Here is a 26,379-nt window from a genome sequence, read left to right on the forward strand (position 1 = left end):
TCATTACCATTACAAAAATAACAGCATGTGAGAGGTCTCTCAGGTACCTTCTGCCCAACGCAGAAAATAACTGATTCAAAAATAACAATTACCCTGAATTTTAGTCACGCTGAGGGGAGTTGCACAGTGCCTGACAATTCTCATTCCCTTCTCTGCCCCCCTCACTACTGCCAACAGCAGGGTTAAACAATTTAGCCAAAGGCATTTCACAGACAATAAGAACAAAGCACCCAGCAGAATGCCTCCTGCCGTTAAGTACAAAAACACTAAGTGAACAGCAAGAAGTCTTGCATTGGCACAGTCTCCTACTGGGCTTTTACTGCTTTCTGACAGTAAGTCAGTCATTCTCAGGAAACAGATATAAGCAAACACCCATTAGCATATGTTTTTAGCAAGGTTTATGACGTTATTGCTTCTTGCATCCAGTAAATAGCAGAGAACAGATCCACAACTGGGCTGATGAATCTGGAGGCTGCTGCTGCTACCATTTAACATTTGCCATAAACCTTCCTCGAGAAAAATGGCAGAGAAGAACTGTTGCTGAATGCTCATTTCTCACAGTCACCTTCCACTCACCATGAAATTTCTGGAGCAGCCACTCCATGAGACAAGTCAATGGCAGGACAAGTAGAGCCAAAATAAATGCCACATTGAAATTCAAAAAGCCGTTGATGAAATAGAAGGACCATGGTTCAGTACCTAAAGCACAGGAAACAAATCAGAGGAAGAAAGCATCAGAAACTGTTTAACAGGGACAATGGAACTGGCCAGTAGCCTTACACAGCACCACATCTTAAATTAGGTCTACCCTAGAAACTTTTCTCCCAAGTGATTTATCCCCTTTTTCAGTGGGTCATAATGGGTGTTAAACCTGTTGCTTGTGATTCACAGGTTACTAGCATAAGTCTTGGCCAACAGAAAGCTGTAACACAAAACTCATCTTGGCCTTATGGAAGCCTACGCAGCAACAAAGCAGATGCTGAAATGGATAAAGTCAGGAAATTTTATCCATAAGTCATTCTTGCTAACCTAGAAGAACGCCACGTAAAGAGGTCACTATTACCCTGGAGCACTGATGTTATACTCCATGCTGTCAGAACGAGAAAATGTACTAAAACCAAACAACAACAAGAGTTCCTGCTCATACTTCAACTAAGACACTGCCACTGAAGTGCATCCAGATGCCAGTTTTGATACCTTCCCAGAACGGACACTACTTAAAAATTCCCTGCTGCATTTTTTTCCTGCTGTGTTACTTTAAACAGCAGCAATTACACTCCACTGCCTAGCACACACAGACAGGTGTTGGTTGCAAGTTGGAAGGATGCAAATTGACAGCAATTCTAGTCTAACTGTCATTCATTTGGACTCTCATCTCAAGACGATTAAAACCCTGAACAATGAGCTATGCCAGTTCCTCTCTGCACATTTGCCACTTTCTCAGTGTGATTAGTTCAATCAGTCGATAAATGACACGCGGGGGCTTTAATCGTTGCGCTGTTGTGACATATGTCACATGCCACAGCAATTTCCTGCAATCAGAGCCACTTAAAAAGGGTCCATGTTGAAATTAATCAGACAACTGAAAAGCAGCAGGGAAAACCCAACACCTCTGCAGCCCCTACAACTAAATATAATTACGAGTGGAACTAGTAATGTCAGAAACATGCAACTGGAGTTCCCAAGACGCAGTGCAAGCAACCAAAAGTCTTTTAGGAAATCTTTATCTATCAGCACTGAAAAGGAACAAGAGTTGCAGGGTCCTGAACTGTGTAGCTCTTTGCTTACTCTCAGAATGAAAGCGAATACAATCACTTTCTCACACATGATGCCAGAAGCAGATAAAGGTCTTCGTAAACTGACAGAAATTGGCAGTTAGTTATACAAATTCATTAGTCACAGGGCTTAACGAGTCATCATGCTGCAGCTCGACCACAGCGAGGGTGAGAGCAACTCGGGACAAAACACAGATGCTGTAAAACAGGCTCAAGCTAAGGTGCCCTGTCTAATACTTCTTACAAGTTAAAAGCCTGCATACACACCAAAGCTGCAGCTCCGTTGTTAAGCAGTAATTAAGCCACAATAATCTGATCACGAGTCACAGTCCTCACTCTAAACAAGCTGGATGCAGGCCTAGTATAATCAACAGCCTGCTTTCTGCACTTGATTTATTTTCTCTTTGCTTCAAGACCAAGATTCAACAGAGCAAGGTGTCATATCAAAAGCTCCAATTGCAGTACTTTCAGTTAAGGCCAAGCACGAGCTCAACAAAGCTTCATGAAATGCCACAGCATTGCAAATCACGGGCAAATCTCTCATTACAGGAAGTAGGACAAAAGCTGTGCCACCAATTGCATGTTCTTGGCATGTACACACAGAGAAACACCACAAAACCACAGAATCAGGCTTAGGGATGTCCGCTTAGAAGCTACTTTCTCTTGACTATAGAAACCTAATAGCCACAAGGGGAAATATTCTTTGCACAGATGGTGTTTATCCAGGAGGAGTATACTGCTAAAAGAGATATTAAAAAAAAAAAAAAAAAAAAACCCACAACTCCAGCCTTGCCTCTAGGATTGCAGCCTGAGGCAAAGAAAAGATACTGTGGTGATTACAGTGAAGATACAGGTTGATGACTGCAACCTTCAGCAACTTCAGTTCCCATCATATCAAAGTCAGGAAATCCCTGTTCCAAAGCCAAAAGGAATTTACCAGCTTTTCATCTCCCCAGTAGTGTTACTTCTCCATATTCATAAGTGCTTCAAACCTCTCCAAACACACAGTGTTGTCCTGACCACACTGCATTAAAGAACAGTTTCAGGCAGGCTCTTTTACTAGCCCAGGGACGTTATACAAATGTCACTATGCATAAAACACTTCAGAATACATTGGTCCCTGGAGGGTGCTGGAAACAATTTATGCATCAGTGTGCAAAAAAGGTCATGGAAGAGCCCATGTCAAACCCCATGAGTGACAAAGCCCGGAGTTTCCATTACAGTGATTCACAGCAAGAGGCTTCAGTGCCTTCCTGCAGAGATGAACCGCCACAGCATGGCAGCCATTGCTGCTGTGCCACAGCACACCGAACATATCACCACTCAGCACCACCCGAAACAGGCTGCAAGGGAGTTTCCAAATACAGTCTGCAGAACACTGCTGCTGAAAGCCTCCCTCACTGATCGCTGCTGAATCCCTCCCAGAAAACCTTGCTAGAGCTGAAACAGACTGCAAAGATGCTGGATAGCCTGTGCCCTAAGACAATCTCAAGTCTCCTCCAGCAAAAATCCCTCTCGAGCTCTACTAGATACACAATGAACTCTTCCTCTTTGACTCTAGCACTACAGGATTGAGCAACTTAGTGAAATGGTAGCTCCTGAACAAAGACTGCAGTTTCACCAGCAGGATTCAGACCTGAGATGTGGGTCACCTAGTATACGGGAAGGCTAGCACCAGGAAACTGCGTGATAGACAGATGATTTGCTTGCAGATTAGGTATCATCCTGGTCTCCAACATTAAGGGATTATCCTAAACCCCTAAAGTATAAGGTTTAACATCCGTTCTGAATTTGACATGACTATTGACAATGACAACTCCGACTGCCCTTGCTACCTTAAATATTTCTAACTCGTTTTTAAATTCCGTTGAGGCTATCAGCTTAGTTATTTCCCATGGCACTTATTCCTGTGTCTGACTATATGCCTGAAATGATGTTGTATGCATCAATTTGGAATTTTTGCTAACAAAAAGACCATATGGAACGAAACATTAATCCCATCTTTGCTACTGACTCACTTTGCAAGCTTAGGCAAGTCACTTCTTTCGCTCTGTGTTCAGCTCCGGAAAAAAGAGATAACTTTTATACTGCTTAAGCCAAAAAGAAGGAAAACATGCTTAATTACTACGAAGGGCTTATACAGCAAGGTGGAAACAGGAACCTAAATATTGCTTTTTCTGGACTCTGACGCTTGTCATTATCAGCAGGGTTTTTTTTGTTCTGTTTTGTTTTTCCCTCCATTCTGTTGGACGACAGAAACAAGGAGATCAAATGTAGCCTATGCAAGTCAAACTTGACTTGGACCTATTAAGATCGCCAGAGAAGCATGTGGAATGAGTTAATCTTTCTTCCTTCTCTAGAATTTGTACAATGCCTTTATGATATCCTTGGATGCTACTTGCCAGCAAAGCCCAGGCCACATACTGTCAAATAATCAAGACCATTCCTAAAGCACAGTGTGGAACTAGGGAGTGTGGAACTAGGGAGTCTGCAGAGACTTATGTGACTCAAAATAACGACGGGTCCTGCACTGCTACATGCTTTGCCAAAGCTCTGCACCCTCACCTAGGAGTACAAGAACAGCCAAGAACAGGATTAAAGCCGACACATACATACATGCACATCCGCATGCAGATGTGTCTCTTTCCTCTTGGCAGTTGATCCAAGTATATAACTAGTATTTTTTAAATATACGGCGAGTCACTCAGTTCTTTATTGTGAATAACCACTCTGAAACATCCTGAAAGCACCATGTAAACGTGACAACACACGGTGGCAAACCCGAACTGCATTAAACAATTTCATTTGTGCCTGTGGCATTCATGTTGCTACCAGTCAGCTCTCTGTTGTGATGCTGGGTTGTTGAGGCATCTCATGACGATTTACAGAACTTCAAAACTAAAAGCAGCTTAACTAAAGGTGCTTGAAACCCAGTGGACAATATAACAGTGTTCCATGGATTCTCACCTCGAGAGAGCCACCCCGTGGCAAAAAGTTAAAACTGACACTTTCGGGAGGTGGCAAGCCGTTCTTTTGCGTATGTGCAAAAAAGGATGAGCAAACAGTAGCTGGTAGGTCACTGCCTACCTGGTATTGCCCCTGACAACAGCAAGAAAACCACCGTTTGCATTCCTGCTGTGTTATCTTAAACTCACCATAGAGATCAGGTCCGTGAGAGGTGAAGACATTGTATAAGACAATGTTGAGAGGTGCAACTACCAACTTCCCATAATAATAGCTGTCCACAATTACCAAGGGCACCTGCAAGAAACATTCTATAATGTATGGAGTGTCACAAGCTCTCAGCTGTACAGCCCAAAAGCTTTATGTGATTTTGTTTATAGACTCCCTCTTCCACTCGTTGCAAGCCAAATCTATCTTTCTTGCTATATTATAGAGACTTACCAGAAACATGATCAACGATACCACACACCAGTTTAGGAAGCTTTTCCACCTCTGCTTCATGATTAGCAAGTCAAAGGCAATAGGAAGTCTGAAAGAGAGAGCAGGTATGAAATGGAGACTGTATCTTGCCCCACCACCAGATTTTCTATCTCTTTGAAAGAAGGGAGGCAGTAACTTGGGGCGAATCGTCACTGCACTGGGGTCTACTACACCCAGTTTCACTTATTTCAGCTCAGGAAATCCTCCCAAACCTAAGTAGCCCAAAAGCAAAGAAATAAGGCTGTGGTTCCTCCAACCCTGTAGCACCTACGTTCCCACCAGCCAAAAAACAAATATTTGAGAAAGTATGAAACTCCTGAACATTCCTCTCTTACCCAAGGGCCGCACTGAAGGGCCAGGCCACAAGGGCTCCTGCGGCCACCCCCAACACAGCTACAGAGGTCTTATCCATATACCAGCCAGTCATAGCAATCATGGTGGTGTACATGCAGAAACTACTTGGGAGGAAAGCTGCAACACAAAGAAAGAAAGAAAGAAAGGAGTTAACACACCTTCTCCACAGTCAGAGAACTGCGTGAGGTCAAGGTGAGGCTGAAACCTCTCACACCATATCCACTGAAGTTGGGATGTTTCACTGGGAGCTCTTAAAACACTTAAGCTCTGGAAACTCATAGCTAAGTTTATAAGACTTTCAGCAGTTTACTTAGCAGAAAGGCACACACAGATAGAAGAGACAGGACACAAAGGCAGATGACAACGGAGAAAAAAAAAGGGCTTTCCCTCTTTTAGATTAAACAGTGTTTAAAGGCAGCTGGTCAATAACCTGTTTGAAAGGCTTGGCTCCACTGCATCCAGACAAGAAGCTGCAGTAAAAATTAATACGCCTGGAAGAGGAAAGATTTTTTAAAAAAAGGGATGCAGGAAACATTATCTGAATCAACAGTTATTCTGTCTCCACACCTGCCACAAGAAATACCTGCAATGCAGTACACCAAGATATCTCGTACAGCGTACTGGCTGCTAGAGAGAGATTGTGCTGTGGATTTTCTTCTCTCTGGATCTGTGTTTAGTTCTTCTGGACAAAGTCATTATTACTTAGGTTCACTGCTGAAGAGACTTACCTGCAGACGAGCAGAACATCCCAGTGCTGAGGACTAAAAACGCCAACATCAGCCGACTCACATGTAGTCCAAATTTCTTGCACACAGCCCTAAGGAAGTAAGGGAGAATTAGAGACCACAGAAATACCCTCAATACAGAAAAGCACAGTACCCAAAGTATGTAGAGTCCCAAGCAGTTCCTGGAGCATCCCCAAGGCTTTAAGCTGGATGACTCCCATTCCTCAGTCCAAAAGGCAAACTGAAATCTAGCAGGGTCACCACTGGCCTGGGTTTCAGATAGTAATGGCAGGCACAAATAAAGAGGCATCCAGCAAAACTACCTATCTAGTTTAAATAAGACAACTGCGTGTTCAGATTACTGCATTTAGTGGATGTACACACCATTGGCAGATACACCACAGAGAGAAACCATAGACGCATCCCACCAAAAATCACTGTGATAAACATACACAGAACCAGTCTCCTTCCAGCAGAGCTCTGTTTACAAGACATCCAACCCTACTTGCTGATATCAGCGAGAAGTGCAGCCAAGGCAAAACACTGCAGTGGAGGCGTGTGCATTTTGTCCTAGCAGTGGAACTCCAAACAATATTAAGTTGTCTTAAAAGACATATATCTTTAAGTTTCATTGGAAAGCAACCCAGTCTAGCAGATATCTTCACATGTGGGCTTTAGAACGTTTTCTGTGGCAAGAATTGACTGTGTTATTCATATTGCTTGAAAACACAGCAGACATCTTCCCATACTCACTTATAGAAGTAGAGTTCACAAACACAGCTCAGGAAGGCCAGGAAGCATCGCAGGAAATAGAAGATAAGAACCTAGAAAAGGTATCCAAGTCAGAACAGAGTTTGCAGTGAAGCTGATACACCTGGTGGTATCAAACAGGACCCAAGAACAAAAGGTTTGGATCAGGTGGAGCAAATTTAGCAGCAGCAACTGAGCCTCTTCTTGTTGACAGAGACTGCTCACCAAGGGATGGCAAAAGCTCCCAGCAGTTCAAGGCCTAGCCCTCTAATCCTGAAGTCCTTTACAGCACATAAACTGAACATGGTGCACTGAACTGACTGGTGCTATCTTCCTATTCTGGAAGACTGTAAAGAAAAGTATTTGCAAAAGCAAATTCAGTCCAGGTATCCAAATAACATGCAACACCACAGATGCCTCGGGATTCTGTTGTAGAAAAACATTCAAAGCATGCATGACAAAAGCTACCCAAAGCGGAATGCATTTTCAGCAATTTTTTTTTTTTAACACTCATAATCACTGACAACAGAGAAAGCAATAGTTTAACCCACACTAAAAGCACATTAGTTTCTTGCAAGAGAAGCCTTCATGTGTCTTATTTACCTTATTAGTTTGTAGAACTCTAGCGTGGAACAAGGCTGGTAAGGCATGAAGCCACAAGTAACCATAGGAGCGGATGGCATAGGCTGGAGAGTATTCCCATGTCTGGAATCCCTTCCCATAAATGAGGTAGTGTGTCTACAGAGATAATTAAAAAGCAAACAAACATGGGTCAAATAAAGTCCGCAGTTTCACATTTCCCAGTATTAAAGTCTTGAGTAAGAAGATTTTTCTTTGTAAAGCACAGATTAGAAACAGGTTTTAGAGAAATCTACCTTTGTTTGAACTGATTACAAACTCTCAGACTGCTCCAAGGAGAAGGTGCTACTTACCGGTTCCCAGTAGTTAAAAGTCTCATCGCAATCTGAGATGTTGCTTAAGAGAGCAGCACAGAACCTGGCTGAGATGAGACACTTGAAAGCTGTAGATCCTTCAGGGGCCCAGACTTGTCCTGTTTTGTTCCCAGATGGCCTAGTACAAAAGACATATATAAACATACACTAGGAAGTCTCAGGAACAGGATTAATAGTAACGAGGTGTTCCTAAGCAAAGAACCAGCCACGAAGAGCCTTTATAGTTCACCGAGTAGCCAAGAAACCAGCCCTTTTCCATCAGAAAATATTGTCTTGGTCAACCCTCTTGAATTGTTCTCTTGCTGCTCTAAGCATGTTTGCACCTCCTCAATTCCCACCATGATGCAAAGCTCATGGAGAGCATGCAGTGAGTACAGATGGCACTTTTATTTGCCACTTTTTCTGCGGGCCTCACAGCCCCATCCTGGCATCATTCCACCACACCATAGAGCAGCAAGGCTCCTGCACCCCACTCCACCCCTGAACGCCAACCCCCTCCTGACCTCATCCATCTACTCTGGACCAGAGACGGCAAGGCAAGCACTGCCTGCTGTGGTGCCATGTGGAGCAAAAGCTGCTTTGGACACGCCAAGGAAACCCTCTTGCACTGAGTCTGCCAAGCTGCAGGATGCCCACTCGCTACGTGGGTCATGCATCATGTACAAAACCCCAGCCCTCAGTAAAAACCGTCCAAAGTAAGAGTCCTTCTGCGCACCTCCCTCCCCGGGAGAGGAGTGCAGTCGCCCCGGCGCGCTGCGGTTGCAGAGCCCCTAGACGGCGGTTTTTGCCCGCGCGCGGCGGTGCCCGACCACCTGGAGACCGTTACTCGCCGCGCGCGGCGGTCGCTGACCCCGCGCAACCGTTGCTGACCCCTGGGAGGCGGTTATCCTCCTCCTCCTGCCCCCCCCCGCCTCCCGCCGCGTGACGCCTGCGCACAGCCCGGGGAGCCAGCACGCGCCCCTCCCTTGCTGCCCGCGCCCCCCGCCATCTACTCCGCGCGGGCCTCTTCGGCGCTCGCCGCCTCCGCCCGCGGCCGGGCCGCTTCGCCGCCGCCCGCCCGCGGCCGCTGCCGGGCCCCCTTGGCCGCCATGCCGAGTCCGGGCAGCCGGGCGCCCGCGCCCTCCCTCGAGACGAGGCCGAAGCCGGCGGCCGCCATGCCGGGTGTGGGCACGGGCGCCGCCGGCTGCGCGGGGCCGGCAGCGCCCCCCGGCGGCCGCAGCGCGCGCCGCTCGGAAGGGTTAGGGGCTAATTACTGCGGGAGGGATCTGAAACCTTTCCATAAGGTGCCAATTAACAGACTGCTTAGCAGCCGGTGGAGCTGTTTACACACATACCTCACAGAAACGAGTACATTCCCTAATACAATCTGTGACTAGGGTTACCTGGAAGTGGCTATTAATTTCTATTGCAGCTATTAGGTAGCACCTCAGAGGAGAGTCTTTAAAATGCTCATATCTATGGGAATCACAGAATTCTCATTACTATTTATTGTCTATATTAGCTATTAACACAACCATTACTATCCAATAACATACCAATGAATTGAGACAGAGCCATATGGGGTCTATCCTACACCGCCCCTCCTTCTGAAAGTGCAGCACTGCGCAGACCTGTCAGACAGCAGGCACTGATATGACCATGCACCTGCTCCAAGAGCGTTTGAGTGCTCAAAGTCCATACAACCCTTTTGAACCAGTTAAAAGGCTCAGTTTCAGCACACTCGATACAGCAGCCATCGCTGAAAGGCGCTGGTTGAACATCAGCAGCACTAGCACAGTGACTTGGCATCAATAAGCGGATGAATTCCAGTTACACCTATTACAGGAATCTCATCAAAGCTTCCACTTAAAAAAAAAAGAAAAGAAAGAAAAAAAAAAAAAAGCATAGGGTCTTTGTTACTTCTAACAGGATTTTTCACATTTAAAATGCATGCAGATGCATCAAACTAGTCCACAGCACCTTTACAAAAGGCCTTGCAACAACACGCAGTGTTGGGTCCAACAAATGCAGTCCCCATTTTGCAGACCAGCAACAGCTGCTGACAGCCGGCAATGCTTTACCGGAGAGTTACACGCAAGCACCGCTGTATCTCCTTCCGAAAAAGTAGCTGCATCTCTGCTGCCTCCTGGCAGCTCAGTGCCTTGTCACAGGACTGGTAGGTCAGTCTGTAGCACAAGCTCTTCCGTGCAGTCTCTGAATGCTGGAAGCTGTCAATTAACTGGATGGATACAACTGTTTCACAGGACACCTGCCTGGCAATGGTGTGAAAAGTCACTTCATCAAACGGTTCCCTCTCAGGAACCCAGAAGCTGACATCATGCACATAAGAAGGTGGATAGAGAGAAAAACTCTTAAAAAGCCTTAACTCTCCCCCAAGAAACTGACTGAGGAAGCGCTCATCCGATGTCCAGAGCATTCGCCAGTCGGCGATTCCACAGACCAGCATAGCTAGGAGGTCCAGATTCAATGATGCAAACACAATCACCAAACCATTGCCCTTTGCACAAGCCGTGCCTACAGTTCCCACACAAAAATCCTTTTCACAGGAGCCTAAAGCATCCGTTTGCACACAAATGGAGTGTTGAATTTTAGTACTCTGACTTTCAGAAGCAGCAAAGTTATCTGGTTCTGTTGCTTCAAGGCCTGTTGCTTCCTGCAGAGCAATGTTCAATTTACAACCAGAAACAGTCTGGTGAAGCAAATATATGCCGCTCCTAATGGTATCTACCAGCACCTGAATAAACCCACTCGCCATACCCTTATCAACTGCACCTACAAACACCACTTCGTGAAAAACAGGCAGAGAATAGGGAGAGACAGGACACTTCCTGAAGACAGGTCCACAAAAAACACCAAGTGTTCCAGGCAGAAAGGTGTCTCTTTCAACTAATGTCTGAATGTAGAGCAGCAGGGAAGGCCTAAGGAAATATTGTTCTGAAATGTCGTTGCCCTCTTGTACCTTCATGCAGCCATTGTTATCTGCATCCTTGCAAAAATCAATGTGGGAAAATAACACTCCATTTGCCAGTCCATTAGCCATTTGTTCCGTGCTTGCATTCTGCTCTGGTTTGAGAACGATCCAAAATACATTTGAGTGACAACCACCACCGACATGACCTTGGTGTAGCAAAGGAATGGAGCAGTCAATGCTTTGTATCGGAAAGGTTTGGCTGAGCACCGCAGTGAGCTTCTCCTTGACTGTTCTTACTGGATGCTCTGAACTGAGTTCTAAGAAGTCCCTGTGGAAAACAACAGGACAAATTATAGACTCCACTTGGTACAGGGCCAAGCTGGTCATGTATGCTGAGAGTGCATGTTACTGTCAAACCCTTATTAATTACAAAGCTTACCTGTTAATTTTATCCACAAGCATTTGTGGTACTTGAAAAGAAACTCTTCTGCTTCCCAGTTGCATGTGGCAAACCACAGGTTGGAGATGTAGAAGTGGAGTACTTCGTGTGAAAATGTGGCTTAAAGCTCCCTCTACACTGAAAGATTTATCTTGACTCCTATCAATATATAAAAACATAACAAAATCATTGATATATTTGTGTTTTTAATGTATCAAAAGTATGTACAGTGACAGCGATAACCTGAAGAGACCTACTGCCCATAACACTAAAAACACTATTCCTAAATGCCAAGTCTTGTTAGGAGATGAGCAAAAGGCTACTCAGTTTTTTTTTACTGTGTGTGTGGTGAAAAGCCAGAAGAACTTACCCAGAAGGGCTGTGGAGTTTCTATCCTTGGAGATGCCCAAAATTCAACAGGTAATGGCTCTAGGCAACCTGCTCTAGCCCATCATGCTTTGAGCTGCAGGGTAGGACTAGATGATCTCCAGATATTCATACCATCAACGAGGCTATGACTCTGTGATTGTCTGCTATGCACAAACACATACCACAGTCCCTCACTTGCCTGTAAGGCGAGATTGACATTTGTTCTAAAAGGGGCCACTAGGACCTTTAAAAACCATTAAATTATCTTTTTTTCTGGAGGATTCTTTCTCAAGAAGCTTAGATTTTAATCTTAGCTATTCTCCGTAGAGCCAAAAGAGACTGGTAGCTATTTTAAGGAATACAAATGCAGTTTCTCTCTCTCCAAGAAACAACAGACTGAAAGAAAATACGATGGTACCTGTCCTTACAAAAGCATTAGTTTCAATATTTGAGTTTGGTCACCTGACAGTTACCTGTAGCCTGTACATTTATATCCATGAATACTCTCCGCGCTGAAGGGACGAACATCGCTCAGGATAAATCTGGCTCCTGCTGCCACCGCCACTATTTGCCAGCTGTTGTGCCACTCTCTCCTTGGCTGATCAGCAGGTGTCCCACCCTGTCCACTGCAAAGTGCCACATGGACCTCACCCTTCTCTGCCAGCACTTCTGCACAACTAGAAGGAAAGCCAAGCAGTAAGTGCACTCAGAATCTGTATAGTGCTAGTGAAACACCAGTAAAGCACCTAGAAGGCCCTTTCATAGCAGTCAATTGGCCAAACAAACAAACAAACAAACAAAAACTCTAATGCTACTCACCTGGAGAAGAACTGAGCAAGCAGTTCCCTGTTCTTCACCACCCCAGCTTTTCTTCCACAGTGCGGGAAGTTGAAATAAACACATGAAAACATTCTGTCGGATGGTAAAAAGTAGTCCTTCAACTTTGTGCAGTCCACAGAGAACAGAACTTCAGCTCCTCAAAAGCATGCAAAGAGAAGCGTAAGAACTTTTAAGTTATGTGAAGTTTTTAAACCAAGGCAATGACTAAACTGCATTCAAAAGGGGGCTAAGTGGGGCTGCTAAAAATGCCAACCTGCAGCACAATTGTGACTTGTGGGCATGCATACTGTGAAGGGAAACCAAAACCAAAGCAAAGCAACTGCTGCCCAGACACCTCCAGGGAAGGAGAGGGCCCCGCGCCGCCGCCTAACCTCTGTCCCGCAGCCGCCGGATGTTTCGGGCGGCCAGTGCCCGGGCGGACACCTCCTCCTCGCCCTCGTAGCAGGTGGCCACGAAGCGGGCGGCGGCGGCGGCGTCGCACAGGGCGGCCGCGAAAGAAAAGTTGCCCTCGCCGATGAGCAGGATGCGGGGAGCCGGCCCCATGGCGGCGCGGCGCGGCGCCGCGGCTGCTGCCGCTTACGGCACAAGATGGCGCCGCGGCGCCGCCCCGAGGAGCCGGGGGCGGCGGCCGTTGGCGGTGGAGCGCGGCCCCTGCGCGGGGGTTCAACGTCCCCGCCGCTCTGAGCGGGGTGAACGACTCCCTAGGTCCCCACTAAGAAAAACAGCGCTGCTTTCCACCTCGGGAAGGAACGGGCAGCCCTTGGGGACCCTCTGTGCACCAGCACATGGCGCACGCGGGGCCGTGGCTCCCCGGCGAGGGCTCGCTGGTGCGCGCCACCGGCCACGGGGAGGTGTGGGATGACTGGAGCCCGACGGCCAAGTTCGCCCAGTTCGGCTGGAGGTGCAGCACCAACGAAAGCAGTTACTCGCACAAAACCCTCATGGGGAACTGGAACGAGGAGCGATTCAGTATCCAGAAAGCTGTGCAGCCCAAGCCCCTTCCTTCCCAGGTGTGTGCTTCTCCTCTGCCCTTAAGAGAGCCATAGCGAGCCCCAGCACCCTCAGTGTCGTGGGCCAGGGCTTTGTTGCTTTATCCCTGGCACGTCTGCGACACAGGGACCAGCAGGGGTAGCAGCCCTTCCAGCTGCCCTGCTCCTTTCTTTCCTACTTAGCTTTAAGAGAGAGGAAACAGTTTGCTCCTTCAGCCTCACCTACAAGAGTTCTGCTGCAGAACTGCAGACCTGAGAAATGGCCTTTCGGTTAATCAGTTTTATTCCTTCCGAAGATGGCCCCAATCCAACTGTCCTTCCTTTGCAGTTCGGGGTTTTGCCCTTTTAAGGTGAGTCAGATTAAGTCACCCAGGCTTTGCCATCCTACCTTAACCAGTCTTTAAAGAGGTAACGTAATTGCAGATGTTTTGGTCTTCCCATAAAGTACAAAATGCTAGGGTTTACTTATATGTAGATTGCATTAAAATAGTGCTAATGTTTACATGTGTTTGGCCACACTAAATAAGGGCTTTTCTTTTCAGTATTCTCACTGCTTTGAAACAACTTACTCTTCAGATTTCGACAAGGGAAAGCATCAAATAACAAGAAGTAGGTGCACAAAAAGTCTGTTTGGTTTGTAGGCGAGCTAATGAGAAGCTTCTAAATGACAGTGTACTTAGAGATGAAATAATTCAGATTTCCATTCTTCTTGTTGAGTCGGCACCATGTAGCACCATGTAACAGGTATTTCAAGTCATTTAGGGAGTGGTGTTTGCATTTCAAATGTTCTCGTCCACCTACCCTCATCACCTTTGTCCCTAAGGAGCTGCCACTCAGAATTCCCATTTCTTGCTACTAAGTTTTTAGGCTAAACACTACTCTGCAGCAAAAATTTCTCCCCATTTCACTTTTTGGATATAATCCTATTACTTTGAAATTCCTCAAGTTTTCGTTTGTTTGTTTTGACTTATTTTGCTTTTCTTTTAGGATTTAAGCAAGAACCTCACTGGTTTCCAGGCCACCAGCCTGAGTTGGAACCCCCTTCTTTCAAGCCAACTGAGCAGTCCTGCTACATGATCGACTACAGACCTCCATATGAGAGCATTTCTTTTGCTAGCGACCAAGGCTTGGAGAAAGAACAAGAGGGTGCGGGAAAAACAACAGCAAACCTACAGACTGCGCCTCCAGAGTGACAAGAGGCCTGTCTGCCAGCTGTGCTACAAGGAGGGCCTTCAGGATGAAAAAACTTTCAGACATTAAAACCAAATGTAGCACCATGTGAAATATATTCTTCTTGCTTCCCAAGATGTACTGTTTGTCACTTGTCTGTTTTTCTGTCGCTTGTTTTGTGTGCAGAGGTGATCAAGGGCATCTATATCGTGCTGTGCCTTGTCAGTGAGGTTCAAATAGGGCTGTGAGCTGGAAGAGCTTATTACAGCCCGCTAATAGAAAACGTTAGAACTTGGCATCTGGGTGGGGTTTGGGGCATTTGATTACGACTCCACATCACTGATTGTTTATTTGTCTCACGGCCTTGGGGGAAGCATGCTCGCTCTTTCAGTTCATTTGAATTTAAACTGATGCCTTTTACAAGGTCTTTTTTTGTCTTAACTTGTATAAAGGATAGAGAAAATAGATTGAACCATAACTGTACGTCACCATCTAGGCATTAGTGGACATATTTGTGGCATTCTGTTCCTTTTAGACAAGAAATAGAGAGATTCAATTCCATTACTACAGATTTTCCTTTATGCTGGTATCTCTTTGAAACCAGAGATGCTAAGCAGCTGGTAACACCTGAGAAGATCTTTTCAGCATTTTGCACCACTCAACAATGTTAGTATAAATCAGATAAATATTTTAAACTTCAGATGCTATTTATTGTTTGAAGGGCACTGGTCACATAGTTTCAAAATGATGTGATTTGCACCATGAGAGCAGGACATTTTTCTCTGCTCTGGGCGTATCTGTTTACAGCAACTATGCAACTGTCATTTGCAAACGGTCTGAATTGGTTGCAGCACTTGGACACTTCCCCATACCATGAGTCATTGTAGAGATTTAAGATACAATTGTCCTCCATTCAGTTGATATCTAAGACCCGCATTTAGAATGGGTTTCAACTGTCATGTAATTGTCTTATCAGTCTAGTCTCCTGCAGAGAGACTTTCCAATTGCTTGTGAAACACATTCAGAAAAACTGAGGGAAAGGGCTCATGCAATTAGACATTTGCAAAACATGGGAGTAATGAAATGAAATGAAACCAGCAAAGTGATTCTGACCACCAGGACAAGCTTTCCTGGACACACCAGTGTTCAGGCTGTAAGCAGGAATGATGCCAGGTATGTTTCACTGCACAGGAAGCTTATGCAGCTCTATTAAGACAACACTTCGCATGTCCTGAGCATTCAGAAACAAAAATACAAAGTGCTTATTCAGGTTTTATTTGTTAGTAAATTTACTCAGCATAAATAAATAAGAGTGGCCATTCACTACAGCTGGCATGTGGCGTGAACTGTTCTTGAAAAGCCCGAGTCTGACTTTAAATAGCAGCCTACTTCCTTTGGGCTCCTGTAATGGCAGGCTTCTCCTCATGGGTGATAGGGATCGTGCGCTCAGGCAGGTCACTTAGTTTCCTTGGTGCACTCACTGTCAAGACGCCATCCAAAGAGAGTGATGAGGTTATGGTCAGGGGATCCACGTCAGCTGGAATCCTGTATTTCCTGCTGAACTCCCTGGCAATAAAGCCATGCTCGTCCTTCAAAAGGAGAAGAAAAGGAACAGCCCCGATTAGATGTGTTCACTCAGTTCCAACCAAACCATGGGCCCTTTGCATACAGCCTGAGTTTGGGAAGCTTGAACCCTCAAAGGAAGATATTTCTGAATGTTTTAAGAGTTTCTTTCATGAGATGTCTTTATAACAATGTGCCAAGACTGGCTGAAGTCAGACATTGCCCTGCCCTGACTGTGGCTGCCTGTGAGCACGGCATTTGCAAGGGGAGGCTTTAGGTTGCTGCTCTTGTGCCAGCCAGACTGCCTTTGTCACCCAGCACTTTGAGGCCATTTATAAGACGCTGGAGCTGGAGCTACATCCAGTACCGCCCACAACTATTCCCAAGGGTCTCTAGAGTTCTTGTAAAACAGAGATTCCCAAAGAGCTAATCTCTGCTAAAATACTTGATTATTTTCTTAACCAGAAAAATTTTCAGGGGCAACATCAGATTTAGGGATTTGTCCCAGCTACATCAGACAATGCTGAATTTCCTGACCGGCAAATCTGTGCTCCCAGATGCTCTTAGTGCTGACAGTTAAACTGGCATAGCTGCTTTGCCACCACCATTTGTTCTTTCTGCTGAGGCAGGAAGGGAGAACTGGAAAACCCTGTTTTGTACAGCTTTGTACAGGGCTTTTGACTTCTCTTTGCCTGGCTGGCACACAGGTCCCTGCGGCCAGTAGGAGGTAGGATGGCCAGCAGCAGAACACACAACCCTTAAATATTGCAAACCCATAAATGGGCCTTTTTCAGGAAGAGATAACCTCCTACTAACAGAACAGGGTAATGGACTATTCATTATGTTGTTTAATTATTACAGTTCATTGTTAACTTATTGAATGGCTGCCTGCATTCCTGGCCTCTTCCCAGCCAGAGGAAGGCTCAGAAATGCACATTTCTATGTTGATTTTCCAGTCCAGTTCACAGTTCATATAACCAGCAATAAATCTCTATCCTGTTGCTGCCCAGTCTGGGATCAGTGAGGAGTATTACACAGAGCATCTTCTGTTGGCATCAGCTGATAAAAAAACATCAGAAGTGGTTGCAGATGAGCTCAGGAAAGGATAGATTTGCAGTCTCCTCATTTTACCACAGGTGAGGAAGTTCAGAACTGACTATAGACCACATAGTAAAAACAGAATTACCTGGCGCTCCTCATGTTTCCCATGGATATCTATCATGTCCCCTAATACCTTCACTTTCAGTTCCTCAGGAGAGAAATGCTTCACATCAAGGTTTACAGTAAACTTGTCTTTCTCCAGTCGCATCTGCAAAATGCAAGGAGATGAAAAGAGCAGAAAAGAGCAAGTGAGAGTTTCAGCTGTAAAAGGTGCTCAGAATATAACAGCTCATGGTACCTCCACATGCCCTCACCCAAAAACCTGAGAAAAAGCAGCGCCATCCAACCTCCTTCATCTAGTGCTGGCGTTCCTTCTTGCCTGTTGCATTAAAGCCCATTGCTAAAGTGTGATGCTTTTCTTTCTTTTGATTACATGGGATAAGTATTTTCCCAGGGTGGCAAAGAGACTCCTCCAACTTGAATTTATTAAAACTGACTCTTTCATTGGCCTACAGGTTTTATATCTGGTTCTTTTTACAGAATGTCTGGAGATTTCAAGTCTCTATAACTAGATTTGCAAGGTCTTTAAGGAAACCTTACTGCAGCTATCTGCAGCTCATCTGTGCCACTTGCAGGCTTTCTTCTCTCTTGTCACTCTTTAGCAGCTGAAGTAACATGTCACTGGCAAACACTGCTGCCTCACTGCCTGTCTCTCTCATCCGAGCAGCTGGATTTTTGACAAAACTCTGAGTCATATGCTGCTAATCTTCCCAAAAGTGCTCCTTCCCAAAAGTGTTCATTTTACACTTTATCACCTCTACTAAATGCTGCTTTTTGATGATTCCTGATGTTGAATTCACCTTTGGTATCCATCGTTTATCTCCCTGGCTTGGACAAACTCCTGGGACCTTGCTATTTTCTGGGACTTTTCCTATGCTGTTCCTTTCTGTGGGACCTGGTGTGAGCCAGATGAAGGCTGGAGGGCCCAGAGCAAGAGCAGCCCTGAGCTTCCCAGGCGCTACCAACCATGGCAGATACTTGCTGGTGAGGTGCTGGGGTCGCAGTCAAGTGCCAGAGCTGACACAGCCAGGGCAGGGCAAACCAGTGTGGAAACCACCAGAAAGCTGTGAGCTGCCCTCCTGCTCAGAAGTGATACGACGTCTAGGGAAAAAGTAGTTTGGAGCCAGAGCTTTCCTGGCTCTTCTCTGCAGAAGGTGCTGGGGCTTGGAGGCCTCCAAAGGAAAGGCATTCTTTGCTAGATTTTCCTCTAGCCTGGCACTTTGGCCAGGATGAATGTCTTCTTCACCTCTGGGATCGCTATGAACATGCAAGCAGGTCCAGGAATAGGAAGCAGCTCTCGCTGTTGGCAGCACAAGGGAGTGAGGGAGACGGATGGGGCTGGAGGGCTGTTTCATGATCAGTTGGGTGCTGGGTGTTTCTCAAAGTGTTGCAAAACAGGCCCCTTTTCCCCTAGCCACCCTGCCTGACACAAGGATTCCACCACTCCTGCACTCTCCTTCTGGCAGAGAGCGAGCTTGACAGCTTCACAGGGAATTTAGATTTCATCCTTTCTCCCCTCCGCTCTCACAGTCATTTGCAGCACCACGTCAGCTCAGCTCGCCTCCGTGCCCAAGGCTATGGCAGTGCTTGCTCAGAGTCCCACGGCTAGCGGAGCAGGCAGAGATCCGTGCCCACTGTGGAGGAGCAGAGACACGAGCACAGCACGTTTCCCTCAGGCATTTCCTAGTGAGTGCCTGCAAGCAGCTTCCCAGCTCTCAGCTGCCATGGGACCCAGCTCCAGGCACATCAGGATGCACACGCAGCAAGAGCAAAGAGCAGTAAGAAGCCAAGGTTACCTCAGAGAGCCCCGTCTCTATCCAGCTGGGCATCCGAAAGATGGGGGACCGCATCAGGAAGCTGCTGAGGCCAGGGGAGGTAGGGAGCAGCTCTGACTCCTGCAGATGCTCTCCAAAAGTCTGGTCAAAGATGCGACTTGGCGCCACCAAAGATAAGAGCGGCCGGCGGATGAGGGGGTTGTGGATGGTGATATCCATTGGAAGGTGCGTGAGGAGCGGGGCCGGCGACTGCACTGCAAGGCTGTGCGGGGAGCAGGGCTACTTTATAGCCGAGTGGCCGGCCTGACCTCCCCCCGCCGAGCCCGCGCGAACCGTGATGTCAGGGATTTTATTGTCCTGCTTGTGGGCCGGTGCCTTCGCCGTGCCCGGGCACTGTCTGGAGGATTTGATCATGCTGCCGAGGAGGAGGGCACAGCGGAGATGAAGAAAAGGAGCCTGATGGGGCAGCAAGAAGCCAAGCTGCCCTGCCACCCGCCCTGCTCCCCACGTGCTGTTTATCTGCAGAGTCGCAGTCGGCTTGGCTGATGCTCCCAGCTGCTTCAGATGCCAGTGGGATCAATGCGGCTCCTATCTTTGGCTCACACGGAAAATGACAAGAGGCCGTTGTTTCTGCTGCCAGCCTCAGGGCTCTGTCTGCCGGCATCACCCACGAGCTTGGGGAGAGCTCCACACAAAGAGAGCCAAGGCTAGTTACACTGGGGGGAAAGAAGGAAAGATCCCATGAGGTGTGACTGCGTGGCTCTCTGCAGCCCAGCACACAGGGGCTGTGAGCGCAGCTGCCTCGGTGCAGGCTCGCCAGTGTGGCTGCAAATGAAGGATGTCTTCCTGCAGCAAGCTGCTTCGCTCTCTGCAGAAACCCCTTGCTGGAGAGAGCAGAAGAGCCTGGCAGTTGGGGAGCTCCACGTGCCCCAGCTGCAGCAGGAATAAACCTGCCTTGAGCCTTTCTCCAGGTCTCATCAGAGGGTGCTGAATTCCAGGACAGGCTAGATGGCCGCCTCTCAGAAGCTCAGCCGGAGCTGTGGAGGTGCCCGTAGAATGATCTTGGTCCTGCCCAGCCCAGTTCAGATACTTGGAGGACTTTAGCACTCACAGGAGCAAAAGGCTCAGGCTTCCAGTCAGTTCCTAGGAAAACCAAACTCCTTCATGGTGGGCAGGGGAAGGAGAGGCAGCAGTGCCCAGAATCCAGCCAGCTTTTTCCCACAGCTCCACAAACCCTACACATACCCACACGCCCTGCTCAAGGAGGGATCCCAGGGGGTGCAGGAATTTCCCCAGATGCCCCTGTCTGCAGCAATGCCTGGACTGCCTACAGGAACGCAGCGAGGAGCTTCCCTCGTCACCCTGGCGAGGCGTCCCTGGGCCTGAGCACACAGCTATTTTGGTCCGTCTTTTTATCACACACTCCTCCCTGCGGAATTCACCCCGTTAAAGCCTTGCAATCTGCAGCCTTCACTCTTAGCAGCAGTGAGCGCTCGGCAGGTCCCCGCTCCCAACGCACCATGGCCGCACGGACCGTGCCCCACGCCTACCCTATGAGTTCGGAGTACGAGTTTGCCAGCCCCAGCAAGATCTACGACCAGAACTTCGGGGAAGGTAAGGGGCAAGCCCTTGTGCGCCGTGTTATGCCCAGCAGAAGGCCTGATGGTCACAAGCCTGCACAGGACCTGCCTCCATGCTCCCCTTTGCTATTAAGGGATCACTGAGCGGGTGCCCCCCTGCCCACCAGCCAGACGCTGCGTACCCCACTACTCTCTGCTGCAGGGCCCCTGCCACTTCACCAAGGGTGAGAATTAGGCCCTTTTGGAAAGTGCTAGCGCAGGGAGGAGTTTTTGCAGCCGGGGGCAGTGGAGAAAAGCTGAGCTGGGGCGTTGAGCACAAAGCCGTCAGGGGCTGGCAGCAGGGGAGGAATGTGGGCAGCAGCAGAACCATTCAGTGTCCAGGCAGCGTGAAAAGGCCGAAAGCCCAAGGAAAGCCCCCTGGACAATGCCGCACAAAAGGGCTTTAGTTCCTCAGCAGTTTCTTCACCGTCAGCGTTTTCCCATGCCCAGCCCTGGGCCTGCCTCCGCAGAGCAGCCCATGCACCTAGCGGTGCCTTCTGCCCAACAGGGAGCCCGCGGAAGGTGGTGGCCGGATGCCACTGAGCATGTGTTTGGGAGATGGTGGCTCTGAGTGTGTGTTTTGGAGATGCAGAGACAGGAATTTAGTTCATTAGGAGCAGCTGGTGCAGCAGCAAAACCCAAGGGACCTGCTGCCTACATTCCAACCTCCTCCATACCCCATCAGCTCGGCTGCCAGCCCTTCTCCTTCCCCCCAGGAGCCCATGCTCCTCACTGCATCTCCTTTTCAGGTGTATCCCCCTGTGAGATTTTAGCCCCTGCCCTCTATCACGGCTACTACATCCGGCCACGGATCAACAAACAGCTGGACCGAGGCACCTCTGAGATCAGCCTCAACGACCACAAGTTCCAGGTGTTCCTGGATGTTTGCCACTTCTTGCCAGACGAGCTCACTGTCCGCACCGTGGACAACCTGCTGGAAGTGATGGGGCAGCACCCGCAGAAGTCTGACCGCCACGGCTTCATCTCACGAGAGTTTACCAGGACCTACATCCTCCCGCTGGATGTCGACCCCTTGCTTGTGAAAGCCACCTTGTCTCACGACGGCATCTTAAGCATCGTGGCTCCCCGGACCGGGAAGGAGGTGAAGGCCAGAGTCAATGAGGTGAAGATAACCCAGCAGAGGCAGCCAGAGGCAAAGGAAGTGCAGCCCAAGGAAGGGAAGGAGAAAGAAGAGTCTTAAAGGCCCCAGAGTAAAAAGCTCTGGGCCTTTGTGCTCCAGGGCTGGAGCAGGGGGTGGGGGGATGTCCTGGTGCCAGGCCCCTATTTCTCACCACCAGTGCTTAGCGGAGTGTGAGAACACAGAGGTGCATGTGGATGGAAAAAGGGGCTTGGGACTGAAAAAAGAGGGGCCCTGAAGTGTTAGTGTGAGGAACTGTAATGCAAGTTGTCTCCTGAGTCGAGCGCCCACTCAGCACCATGCAGGGTGCTCCTGGCCCATCCCGACTTGCAAGGGTTACAACTACACTCCAGCCTGGAAGGAGCCGCTTTTCCTGGGTGCTGGGAAGAGGGGAGGGAGGATCCTGGTGCCTCACTTATGAGCCAGCGGCTGACTGCTACGGAAGGGGTTGCAGATGGAAAGGCATGTCTAATGTGTAAAAGTGCCACAGCTGTTAGGATGAAAGAGGAATAAATCTGACAAACGTTCTCTCTTCTTGCCTCGGATTCACAGTGCTACTGGCCAGATTATTCTGCAGTGGAGAGTGCAGATGGCACCTCAGTGAGCAGAGCGGTGGGACATGCCCACTGAGCTTGGCATGGGGGACTTGAGGGGCAGCCAGGGCACCTCTGCCACCAACCCTCCTTGCTCCAGCGCAGACAAGGTCACTCACTCTGCAGGCTGACAGAAACCTCCAGGAGGGAAGCCTGAGGGCTAGGGGCTCTTGGCAGTTGACAGTGCATGTCTGGAAACCTTGCGGGCAGCCAGGCGCTCTGCATTGAGTTGTGGACTGGGCACACACGGCCCCGTTGCAGGCACCGTGATGCTTGGGGCACAGCAGGAATGTCTCCCTGGTCTTGTGACACCAGCGCAAGGATTGCGTGTGCGACGGACGGTTGGCTGCAGCTGCTGCCCTGGCTGGCCCCGAGGGCTCAGCCGGTGCCTGTCGCGCTCTGTCTTGGTGCCAATTAAAGCAGCTAAATCGCTGTGTCACTGACCAAATATGGGGCTCTTCTGTGGGGAGGCAGCAGGCTCCTGGGCCCCAGGGCTTGTGGGAGCATCGCTCTCGCCCTGCTGGGAGCTGCTCTGCTGGCCCTGAGTGCTGCCCCAGGGAGTAAATAGGACCCCAAAGAGCCCCAGGACCTGTCCCATGCAGCCAGCTCCGGGCTGCTCAAGCAGCGGGATCAAGCTGCCCTTTCTCACCAGCACAGCAGGACCCAGAGCAGACCAAGCCACTGTGCAGCTATTTTCTGCTCCCTGGGGCCCTTGACAGCAGTGAGGATGGGCATGAAATAAAGCACAGCCCTGAGGACCTTGCCATTCGCAAGAGAGAGAGAGAAGGAGGGCAGCGAAGCCTCTGTCCGCTGTACCACTGTCTGTAGTCGGAGGGATGGCCTCCCCCGGGAAGTAGGACTGGATAAGCTGCTGCCAGCAAGTATGTCAGAAGATGCTGTCAAAATAAAAGCCACCTGTGCAGCAGGCTTTGCCTCAGTCGATAATAATAATCTCAGAGATATGGAGAGATATGGACTTCCAAAGAACAGAAGAGGCTGCTTGTCAAAGCAGGAATTGCTCCTGCACATGCCGTATCTGATGCACAAATGCATCCCAGGTACAGCAGCCCGTGCCAAAGCCCTCAGCCCGTGCAGGGAGGATGCAATGGCATCTGTGCCTACTCTGGCTGTGCAGCTCATGGACTGCAGGTCACTAAGCTGCTGGGGGCTGCAAACGGTTTTGTGGCATTTTGAGGCAAATTTTTAGGCAAAAGTGGCGAAGAGAGTTCAGAGCTCTCTCTCCTTTTTTTTTTTTTTTTTTTTTTTTTTTTTTAAATGCCAGCTTGCTGTGTGCCTGTACAATACCTACAGCAGTGTGGTCCTCTTTCTTGGTGTATGAGGTGCCTTGCTGCTCCTGCGATACAAGTTAATAGTCACTACTCTCCTCTCCAACTGGCTTCTTCAGCTCTGTCTTTGCTCTCCTGCTTGGCTCCCGCCAGCTCGCATTGAGCCAGCTGCATGGCTTGTTACCCAGACAATGTCTCTGGGTGCACTAAAGCAGCTGCTTGGCTGGGCGATGCAGCAAGGGGGGCTGGCACTGCCTGGCGGGCAGCATTGGGCTGTGCGCAGGGCCCTTACCGGCTTTGCACAAAATAGCGTGATCGCTTTGCCAACTAGGAGCACTGAAAGCCAGGCTCGCTTTTATCCCTGCAGACACAGACTGACAAGGGAATGCAGAATGGCAGCCAAATGTTTTCTAGCTCTGCCAATGTTTTCGATGCCTTTCTGTTTCTCTGACTGAGCTCAAACCAACAGCTCCACCATTTGTGTCGGGGGCTGATGGGAACCACCTCTCAGCCTCTTTTTTTCTCTCTTTCCACAAAGCAACAAAGCCCAAGTTATCCCTGAAATGAAAACACAGACTGGCTCACTAAACCAACAGTGTCTGTGACAAATTCTGAGATGCACAGTCTGCGACTTCCTGAGGGAACACAGACTCCTGAGACCAACTGGTTTTTGCAGGAGCTAGAGAACACGGTCCAGTTGGCGCTAGGATGCAACCCTATCTGCCTCCACCAGCCTGACCCTAAATCCTCCAGGGCTCGAGGCACCGTGTGCACTGGCAAGCTCCCTGCCACATACTGGGCAGCTGCAGCAGTGTGAGAGCAGGCTCTGCAGCTCAACGTACAGCTCATCCGGGATTTGGAGGACATCTTTGTCCCATGGTCCACCCCAGGACAGTGCCCTTGGGCAGATAACAGAGGATATGGTGAGCCCAGCCCAGAGCAGGGTCCAAGGTGACCCCTTAGTTGCTCTGTGAGCTGGGACTGGCAGAGCTGGAGGAGGCAAGGGCTGCACGTGCCATACAGTTCAATCCAGCTATCCAGGAGGGCAAAAGAAAACCTCCCTGCTTGCTAGCACATCCCATGAGGGCTGGCTGCTGAATAGAGGCTCTGCAACACACAGCTTCAGCTGTATTAACATGATATCTTCTGGTGTTGGGTGTCAGCTCTTGTACAGCTGCTGGAGATTAGGGCCTTGCTGTGCAGTCCAGGAGCTGACAGCTGCTGTCTGAAGGGCTCTCCGCAAGAGCTGCAAAAGGCAGGTGAAAGATAGATTAATGTCCCTGTCTGATAGGCTAGGGGCTGCGCCTAAGGGCAGCGTTGTAGGTCCTTAATGGTGTTACGTCCCTCATGGGAGTCTCAAAAGCACAAATCTGTACTTCTAGGTCGAGGTAAAGACCTGGACTTTATAAAATGTGGATGCACAGTAATGTGCCTCAGGTTATGAGCACCTTCTGTCCGGACAGGTGCAGCAGCACTCAGCCTCAGCCGAGCGCAGACCTGCAGGGCCAGGACATGGCCTCCTCCCAGGGAGACTCGCTCAAGTGCCCGGGTGCCACCAGCCCCAGCAACACATTTCTCTCACATCCCACCAGAGATGCAGCAGCAATTGGAGCATGAATGGGACTGACAGCTCCTTGCCCCCAGGGCCTCCCCTGAAGTTTCTCCTCTCATTCAGGGACATCTGAAATATCCAACCTCTTCCGCATTGCTGCGAGCATTTGCTGCATGACACTGGCGGGAGAGGGGCATAGCAGAGTCACATTGCAGATCAGAAAGCAGCATTTTAACGGTGGAGCTGAGGCCTGGAGGCATGGCGCTACCTGCATGCTACCTGGCCCCCTCCTTGCAGGCAGTCAAGGTGGAGCAGAGCCTGGGGGCCGGGCAGCCCCAGGCGAGCCCTCCGGTAGATGGCACGCTCGGGCCTGGAGAAGCGGTGCCGAGATGGAGAGAAATCTGACACTGCCAGACACTCCCTTGGAATAGCCAGGGGCCGAGCAGGGAACCAGGAAATACAAGCTCTCCCTGTCCAGAAAACACTGCTGCTCCATGGAGGAGGGAGCGACATGGGCAATCTCTGCAGCTGCGGGCGAGCATGGTGAGTACCGCATCCGCCGGAGACCGGGACAGCTGGCAAGGGCTCGCGACAGCCCGGGCAGAAAAAGTTTGGGTAGACTTTGCAAGCTTTGCTTGCCGGCGCTGAGTTTTCCAGGGCTGCTGCCAGGCAGGCAGCCGGCACAGGTGTCGGCAGCGGCAGGGCTCTGGCCACCGAAGAGGGGACGAGATCAGGGGCTTTACTAATCCAGTTGCCCAGCCCAGACAGGCTGTGGCAACACCAGGACCAACAGCCTTGTGCTCCCCGGTTGTGCCAGCTGCTGACTGCAGTTCAGCTAAGCCCTCTGTGTGTGCCCCAGTGCTCCCCTGCCAGGTCAGCACCCACGGGCTTCCCTTGGTGTTCCAGGGGCAGTGCTGGCACCAAGGGCTCTGCGGGAGCTTCCTCGTCCCTCTCACAGCGTCCCCAGGCAGCG

General features: G+C 49.2%; 5 protein-coding genes across 11 annotated transcripts in view; 2 read left to right on the top strand and 3 right to left on the bottom strand.

Annotated features, from left to right (window-relative positions):
• ALG9 (ALG9, alpha-1,2-mannosyltransferase) overlaps positions 1–9,050 on the bottom strand; it is a 50,476-nt gene extending 41,426 nt beyond the window's left edge. For 5 of the 6 annotated variants that reach the window (XR_003249687.1, XR_003249685.1, XR_003249686.1 and 2 more), the window contains exons 1-8: positions 7,981–8,445; positions 7,652–7,786; positions 7,052–7,122; positions 6,302–6,390; positions 5,555–5,690; positions 5,181–5,268; positions 4,931–5,036; positions 577–699 (exon numbers count right to left, since the gene is read on the bottom strand). Coding sequence is in view for 3 of the 6 variants with exons in the window: in XM_026040989.1 (XP_025896774.1) it covers positions 577–699; positions 4,931–5,036; positions 5,181–5,268; positions 5,555–5,690; positions 6,302–6,390; positions 7,052–7,122; positions 7,652–7,786; positions 7,981–8,145 (913 nt within the window). In the remaining 3 variants the exon portion in view is untranslated. Of the gene's footprint in view, positions 1–576; positions 700–4,930; positions 5,037–5,180; positions 5,269–5,554; positions 5,691–6,301; positions 6,391–7,051; positions 7,123–7,651; positions 7,787–7,980; positions 8,446–8,993 lie in introns of those variants that run through there. The other variant, XM_026040991.1, reaches the window with a different exon arrangement.
• An 858-nt stretch (positions 9,051–9,908) lies between these two features.
• Positions 9,909–13,103, bottom strand: FDXACB1 (ferredoxin-fold anticodon binding domain containing 1). Of its 2 annotated transcripts, none has more exons than XM_026041049.1 (5): positions 12,932–13,103; positions 12,540–12,696; positions 12,194–12,397; positions 11,352–11,510; positions 9,909–11,240 (listed from the first exon to the last, which is right to left on the bottom strand). In XM_026041049.1, exons 1-5 carry the CDS (start codon positions 13,101–13,103, stop codon positions 10,058–10,060), a joined length of 1,875 nt encoding a protein of 624 aa, XP_025896834.1. In that variant the 3' UTR covers positions 9,909–10,057. The 2 variants fall into 2 exon arrangements, with proteins under 2 accessions (XP_025896834.1, XP_025896835.1); XM_026041050.1 differs by lacking the exon at positions 12,932–13,103 and adding an exon at positions 12,814–12,843.
• Positions 13,104–13,345: 242 nt separating this feature from the next.
• CUNH11orf1 (chromosome unknown C11orf1 homolog) lies at positions 13,346–15,065 on the top strand. The gene is made up of 3 exons (XM_026041028.1): positions 13,346–13,570; positions 14,092–14,158; positions 14,537–15,065. Exons 1-3 carry the CDS (start codon positions 13,346–13,348, stop codon positions 14,740–14,742), a joined length of 498 nt encoding a protein of 165 aa, XP_025896813.1. The 3' UTR covers positions 14,743–15,065.
• Positions 15,066–15,455: 390 nt separating this feature from the next.
• On the bottom strand, positions 15,456–19,576 carry CRYAB (crystallin alpha B). Its single transcript, XM_026041046.1, has 3 exons — positions 19,240–19,576; positions 17,469–17,591; positions 15,456–16,308 (listed from the first exon to the last, which is right to left on the bottom strand). The coding sequence occupies exons 1-3, from the start codon at positions 19,435–19,437 to the stop codon at positions 16,105–16,107; spliced, it is 525 nt and encodes a 174-aa protein (XP_025896831.1). The 5' UTR covers positions 19,438–19,576; the 3' UTR covers positions 15,456–16,104.
• Positions 19,577–19,959: 383 nt separating this feature from the next.
• HSPB2 (heat shock protein family B (small) member 2) lies at positions 19,960–22,038 on the top strand. The gene is made up of 3 exons (XM_026041029.1): positions 19,960–19,964; positions 20,552–20,832; positions 21,587–22,038. Exons 1-3 carry the CDS (start codon positions 19,960–19,962, stop codon positions 22,036–22,038), a joined length of 738 nt encoding a protein of 245 aa, XP_025896814.1.
• Positions 22,039–26,379: the final 4,341 nt, after the last annotated feature.

The sequence above is a fragment of the Nothoprocta perdicaria genome, unplaced genomic scaffold (assembly GCF_003342845.1).
Source record: "Nothoprocta perdicaria isolate Ctin4 unplaced genomic scaffold, notPer1 scaffold_275, whole genome shotgun sequence".
Classification (NCBI taxonomy): Eukaryota; Metazoa; Chordata; class Aves; order Tinamiformes; family Tinamidae; genus Nothoprocta; species Nothoprocta perdicaria.